General features: G+C 46.2%; 1 protein-coding gene across 1 annotated transcript; it reads right to left on the bottom strand.

Moving 5' to 3' along the window:
- Nucleotides 1-1,601: 1,601 nt before the first annotated feature.
- LOC124093442 (olfactory receptor 1C1) lies at nucleotides 1,602-2,608 on the bottom strand. The gene has a single exon (XM_046445855.1). The coding sequence runs from the start codon at nucleotides 2,553-2,555 to the stop codon at nucleotides 1,602-1,604; it is 954 nt and encodes a 317-aa protein (XP_046301811.1). The 5' UTR covers nucleotides 2,556-2,608.
- Nucleotides 2,609-7,452: the final 4,844 nt, after the last annotated feature.

Here is a 7,452-nt window from a genome sequence, read left to right as displayed (position 1 = left end):
GCTGGCTTGAGTGACATCTGAAAACCTGACACACATAATCTCCATTTTCAGAAGGGTCCCCTTTCTAAACCCATCATCTCAAATGATTTTCCACACCTAAAACCCTAGCAAAGCATTAAGTGAACTTCTGGACAGGTGACCTTTTAGGTATACAGATAGGAAGCCAGTCCCATGTTCATTAGGTAGAGCTGAAGCTATAAGCCACCTCCCCGTACATTATTTATTTACTTACTGATTTGCCTTCATGAATCTACATTCTTTATCCATATTATAAGCTAGATAACTATGTTAGAAGAGCTGAAGTTTATTTGCCAACTTGGTTGGTTTAAAAAAAAAAACATTTTTTTTCGAAGGGATTTAAACTCTTGCATCTGTATTTGTTTTTCCTTGGGAAGGTGTGAATTTCTACTAAGTTTTAAAAGTGGGATGTGTGTGTTCACTTGAGCATTTACAGAGGCACAAAAGCAGACATTTTGATTCTGGAGAAGGACAGGTGACACTCCCAAAGGTGAACTGGAATGTGCCGCAGTCTGGCTGGGCACAAATCACGAGCCACTCAAGCAGGAACAAACTTTATTTCAGAACTCGCGAGAACGCCACCCACGCGGCCTTCTCCAGGACACACCACACACCAACCGGAACTCCCTCCACCGGAACTTCACCAACCAACGGGAACTCTCCAGGAATCCCCGTGAGAGCTCAACGGAACTCAACGGGAGGCTGAGAGAACTCAAAAGTACTGGAAAAATGCTAGGCGCCATCCCAACTCGGCTGTGGCTCTCAACAGGAATGAGTCCCCAAGCACTAGGGATTGGAGCCATATCCTACTTAGAGTTTATTCAACGGAATAACCGCTGATATAATCACTTTTGCGTATTGCATATTGATTTGCTATTAGCAAGACAGGATGGAGCAAAACTCAGAGGTTTGGAGCAAGGTTTCCCCTGATGAGGTCCTGTTACCTCCCAGGAGGACAGTCTTCCTCGGGAGTGGGCTGCACCCGGCACATCTGCAGAGGGCTCTGCCAGCCTCTTCCTGTTGGCAGGGAATGTGATTTGAGCAGAAGGTGATCTTCCTCTATGCCAGAAACAGTTGGGCACACATGTGACAAGGACATGGTGGACAAAATGGGGACATTGAGGTGTGTTGAGAAAGAGCAAAGTGAAGGAGTGTTCCCTAGACAGGGAAGCATTCCTGAGAGCGCTTCAAGAGGAGCCCTGCTCCCACCACCCATGGATCTGCACTGGAGCCAAGCCACGGTCCAGTCTAAACCTCGGATGCTGCCCCAGCAGGACTTATCCTCATCTGGATGGCTTGGAGTTTGATCACACCTCGCTGCACTGAAATCAGGGACCTGGTCGTCCCCACCTGCTTCTCCAGAATGCACCGTCCTCATCCTGACCGCGGGTTTCCTGGGTCGCCCAGTGCTTGCAAAGGCAGAGTGTGAGGACACACACAAAGCACTGGATGCAGTTTCCAGTGTAAAGAGGCATCGGGGCGACCTGATGGCTGCTGCAGTGTCCACGTGGGACATGCCTGCCTTGGCCCCTTGCTCTGGCACTTGGATTTACCTCTGGGTCGTGGTCACCGCTGAGAGCAGCTCACATGCAGAGTGTCTTCTGCAGCGCTGCCTTCAAATCCCTGCTCCTGAGGCTGTAGATGAAAGGGTTCAACATGGGGGTGACAGTTGTATACATGACAGCGGATAGGGCATCTCCCTGAGGCGTGTGCGAGGAGGTGGGGCTGAAGTAGACCGTGATGGCTGTGCCGTAGAATAGCACAACCACCGACAGGTGGCAGCTGCAGGTGGAAAAGGCTCTCTGCCTCCCCTGAGTAGAGGTGACCTTCAGAATGGTGCAGAAGATGAGGCCATACGATGTGAGGATGCAGGCAAGGGGCGTGAGAGCCAGCAGACTCCCCACCGTGAGAATGACCATGATGTTGAGGGACACGTCAGAGCAGGAGAGCTGCAGGAGAGGGTTGAGGTCACAGAAGAAATGGTGGATGACATTGGAGGCACAGAAGGACAGGTGTGCCATCAACATGGTGTGCAGGAGGGCATGAAGGCAGGTGACCACCCAGAGCCCTGCCACCAACCGCAGGCAGAGCTGAGGGCTCACTGTGGTGGCATAGTGCAAAGGGTGGCAAATGGCCACGTATCTATCATAGGCCATCACACAGAGAAGGAGGCTGTCCATGTTCACAAAAGAAATGAAGAAGAAGAGCTGGGCGAGGCAGCCTTCGCAGGAGATGGTCAGGGTGTCAGTCAGGAGGTTCACTACCATTTTGGGAACTGTTGTGGAAATAAAGCAAATGTCAACAAAGGCCAAATTACTAAGGAAGAAATACATGGGGGAATGGAGGCGGGGGTCACCGCCGATGGCCAGGATGATGAGCGCGTTTCCCAGCACGGGGACCAAGTACATACAGAGAAAGAGCAGGGCCAAGAGGTGCGGATGTGCTGAGGAGCCCGAGAGTCCCAGGAGGACAAATTCCCTGATGGCTGTTAGGTTTCCTCTTTCCATCTTCCCATCGAATCTAGAAGAAGAGAACATTTAATGGTGGAGCCCCACAGGGTCCTCATGACATGTCGGGAGGCTAAGTGCCACCCTAACCCTTGCTACTTCCGATGTTTGCCACCCATGTCTGTGTCTATGGCATCATGTCTGCATATGCAAAGAAACATCTTGCAACTCAGTCTCAACCGCTTTCAAGAAAGCATGGTTTCTTCCCCAATATTGGAAGTGAACTGTGACTAATGCCCATTTTTAATTGGACCCGTTATTTTTATTTGCCCACAATAACCACATTGTCCATACCTACCTTATGAGAAAGTTGCTTATTTTGGCAGCCATGCTGGTTGCCCTGAGCAGATTTAGTTACTGTGGCTGAGCACTGTCCCTGCTCATCTGATGTATCCCAACCAGGATGGCAGATGCCCTGTGCCAGCTTCTTCACTTGGGTGAGAATAAATGTTGGTGATCCCAGGCCCCCACTCTGGCTTCTTTGCTCTCTGCTGATCATTGCACCGTGCCTCTGCCAGGTATGCAGGCTCCCCTGACATCCCATGTCCTTGCAGGGGCTTTAGGCCCTTCAGCCCAGCAAAGCCCTGTGCCCTGCTCTCCCTAGGAGACGTGATAGTGCTCCTGCCCTATGAGAATCCTTCACCAAGTGTCTTGCAGCCTCACAGTCTCTCTACTCTCCAAATGCTTACTATAATATGATGTAATTAATACCCGCTTTTATTCTAAGTATTATCAAGGTATAAGTTTTTATAACTATTAGCAAACAAGTAATTATCCATCCATTCACATGACCAGTGTCTTCCTTCAATAAATATGTCCCAAACACTGCCTACGGTCCACGTTCTGGGCACAATTCATTTGACACTGAATATTATTTTTTCTGACTCGAGTTGAATTATTGATTAAGTTATGTGTTCCAGAACGTTCTTCCTGACATTGGGGGCTTTTAATTTTTTTTCAAAACTTTATATTTTTAGTTTATATTGTTGTAAATCTAACTGTCTATTAAGGCCTTGAACAGGACGTGTGGCTGTAAAATCACAGTGGCTGGTGGGGACTTGCCATTTTTAGTGTGGGTGTTATTATTTCTCACAGTGTCCCTGGATCACTGTTTGTTATTGATTTTACATTTGGGATCCTAATGAACTTCTTTATAAAACATGTCTGGTGTGTACATATTGGAGACCTTTTCTAAGTCTCAGGAGGTTCTCCCAAATTCAGAACGTTTATCTGCTCCTTATGTTTTATAGGAATATTCACTGTCATCCTCCAGATGTGTGATATAGGAAGAAGACCTCTCCTTTCAAATACACAACCAGGGAACAGGGCCCACAGGCCTCCTCTGAAGGCCCATTCAGGAGGCCTCCTTATTCCCACCGAGCTCCTGTGCCAGGCAGTGTAGCGAGCACCGCTAAAGCCCTGCCACTAACTGGAACATGCATTTGCTCTTTACCCAGCCTCCAGTCCCAGCTTGCCTAGAGCCTCCGACCTGAGCAGTTCCCTCCCTCTGATCCCTATAGCCTCTAACTAACTTCTCGCTACCTCTTTACCCAAGCGCAGGTGAGTCGGGATGAGGTCTGTGTTGGGCGGGGTCACTGCACGCTGGGCAGGTGCCCACTCTGGAGTAAGGGGCTTTGCTGGCCTCCTCTGCTGCGGGATGATCTCTCCTGCCCTTTCCCCATCCTGTGATCAGACTGAAAGCCCCTTTCAGCATGGAAGCTCACCTTGTTTGCCTGCTTCCCTGTGGCCGGTGTCGTGCCGGAGGAAGAATCTGCACATAGTTGGCGACACACAGTGCTATCGAAACAGCGGAGGCCACATTCTGGAGCAGCACCTGACTGCACCAGCCTGCAGTTCTCGGAGAGAGCCCTACAGTGCCTCCCTCACGGCACCTCCGTGAGCTCCAGGGTGGCTTCCTCAACCTGGGCTTAGCCCACTCTTCCACGGGAACCTTGACGGTGCCATTACAAAAGTCTGAGTGTCATGATTCTGGGACTCACATACTCAGGGTGTCTCTGATAAGACAGAGAAGAGCTCGGAGTAAGTATGTACCCTTCTTGTCGGGAGGGGATCCACCTTTACATTTTTATTCTCTCTGAAGGTCCGACCAAGAGAACGGAGGTGGACTTGCACACGGGTTCAGATCCTAAGAGGAGATCAACAAGGAGGAGAGGAACCAGAGGGACATGGGCGCGCTCCTCTCTTCTGGGAATAGCAGTAATTTGTTTACCTGAGTGACTCAGAGAGACAGGCCATGATCAAGGCACACTTTGTCCCTTGAGCTCAGCACTGCAGAGGCCATGTGGAGTTCTAATTTCACCTCCTCACAGCTTTTCTCATGGTGATAGTTGTTTCTCTCTGTTTGGTAGAGAAGGCAAGCCAAGGGTCCAACAGAGCATGCCAGGAAAAGCTTTAAAATCTACGAAGTTTCTAAGATCAATTCTCTTTTTCTTCTACATAACATTAAAACAAAACGCTTTGTACAATTCAAACAACTACTAAATAATCTGGAAATTAATATTTGGGCCTGTGTGTGTCTGACTCCAAAGAGGGTTCTCTGTATTCCTGAGTCCCTTTGGCACAGGGCAGGGAGTGGTGACTGAATTCTTTTTTTTTTTTTTTTTTTTATTGGTTGTTCAAAACATTATAAAGCTCTTGACATATCATATTTCATACATTAGATTCAAGTTGGTTATGAACTCCCAATTTTACCCCAAATACAGATTGCAGAATCACATCGGTTACACATCCACATTTTTACATAATGCCCTATTAGTAACTGTTGTATTCTGCTACCTTTCCTATCCTCTACCATCCCCCCTCCCTCCCCTCCCATCTTCTCTCTCTACCCCATCCACTGTAATTCATATCTCTCCTTGTTTATTTCCCCATTCCCCTCACAACCTCTTATATGTAATTTTGTATAACAATGAGGGTCTAAGTGGTGACTGAATTCTATGGGGATGGATAATTAAGTTTGTGGGTTTTTGGTTTCAGTGTCTCATCTTTTCACTTATTACCTCAAGCTATATTTTTTAAAAGTAGCATTTTTATACACAAAAATGGTCTATCTAAAAAAATAAGTCAAGGAAACCATTCCATGAAAGGTAGCATTTTAAAAAGCACTGCAGTATAAATTTAACAAAGGAAGTGAAATCTCTGTATTGAACCCCATAAAACATTGATGAAAGATATTGAAGAAGGTGCAAATAATGGAAAGATATCCAGTGTTCATGGATCAGAAACACTAATATCAAAACAGCAACACTACTCAGATGATACACAGATTCAGTGTGACCTCTATCAAAATTCCAAAGGTGTTATTCATAGAAAGTAGAAAACAGCCCTATGATCCTTATGAAACCACAAAAGACCCCCAATAGCCTGCAAAGGAAAAGAAGCCACCATCTCCTAAATATATCTGACCACCCAGGTTCTTTGCAGCAGCATTCACATTAGTCAAGGCATAAAAATAACCTAAATGTCCAGGATTTTACCCATGGGTAGAGAAAATATGGTATACTGTTGGACTGAAAAATCATTCAGTCTTAAAAAGGAGATCCTGTCATCTACCAAATCCAGATGAACATGGAGGGCTTTATACTAAGTGAAATAAGTCAAACAGAAAAAAAAATCACCTGCCCTCACTTAGGTGTGGAGTATAAAACAGTAAGGAAAGGGAGAGGAAGGCAATGAGGAAGAAAAGGAAAGGGAGGGAGGGGCAGAAGGAAAGGGAGAGGGAAATGTGGGGGTGTCCAGGCAGAGAAAGCAGGAGAGACAGGGAGAGAGATCAAAGAACACAGAGTATCAGACATGAAGAAAGCACAACCCTAGAAATCCAGTCACAGCGTGGGGGCTAATGTAAGAAATGTAGCATATCTGAGGTTCCTACTGAACAAGTGTATCTTAGCAGCTTGTCCAGGAAATACCCACAGGAAAAGCAGCAGGGTCTGTGAGATGAAGAATACCTTACTTTGCTTGACGGTGGCCTTTTCTCAGTCTGTGTGTATCCCACAAAACTATGCTGTGTATCCTAAGTGCACACAATAAAAGTTATTTTAAAGGTAAAATGTGTTTATCAGAAAGTCAATAAAAACATGTTACTACTAAAATACATGTAGTATAGCATCACATTTCCTATTGGATATGTATTCAATATAATCTATCATCTAAAGCCATTTTATATTAAATCTCAACAAGAAAATGAAGAGCACAGCTAGATGTCATGAAATATGAAGTTGCTTAAGTTTGTGACAATAATGTTTTACAAGGATGTGTGTGGCCAGAGCAATGCCCTGCAGGAAGTGGAGGTGTGGCCAGTGCGGGCAGCAGCCAGGAGGCAAGGGTGGGGCTGACCCTGATGGGCAGGAGTGGAGAGCCGCTGACCAAACATGGTCCAAAAATGAAAATGAGCAGGTAGATAAGTGGGCAGCACTTAGGTTACATTAAATTTCACCGCATGGTATTGAATAATAATGGGCTGATCATCTTCCAAGGGGAATTTGAATTAAAAAATGGATCTTAAATGAGGAAAATTATTTTCACATTTGAGGTTTCTTTTTTCTTTCCTGAAAAAAAAGGCCTACTTTTATAGTTAGATTGTGCATGATCCTGTAAATGACATCTCAACAAAATCCCCATTCTCAGATTTCTGGGCAAGACTTAGTGGCACTTTATGGAATTTTAACATATGAAATGTAAGCAGCATACTCTACATGTCAAGGAGCGTGTAACAATCTTATTTCCATGTAAAGGGCTCCTCAGTGCACGCACACTTCACAGCACGCTAACCCGTGGGGAACTGGATACTGCATGGAGTGTGCTCTTCCCTGGGCTCTTTCCACTCCGCCCTTGGCTACTTGCATGCCCTGACTTTTGGCACTCCCCATCTGGCGCACACTTGGAGGCCCATTTGAAATGCCACATT

This window comes from Marmota monax, unplaced genomic scaffold, assembly GCF_021218885.2.
Source record: "Marmota monax isolate L192 unplaced genomic scaffold, Marmota_monax_Labrador192_F-V1.1 WCK01_AAM20220418_F8-fsc00035, whole genome shotgun sequence".
Lineage (NCBI taxonomy): Eukaryota > Metazoa > Chordata > Mammalia > Rodentia > Sciuridae > Marmota > Marmota monax.
This window is presented reverse-complemented; position numbering and strand designations above follow the sequence as displayed.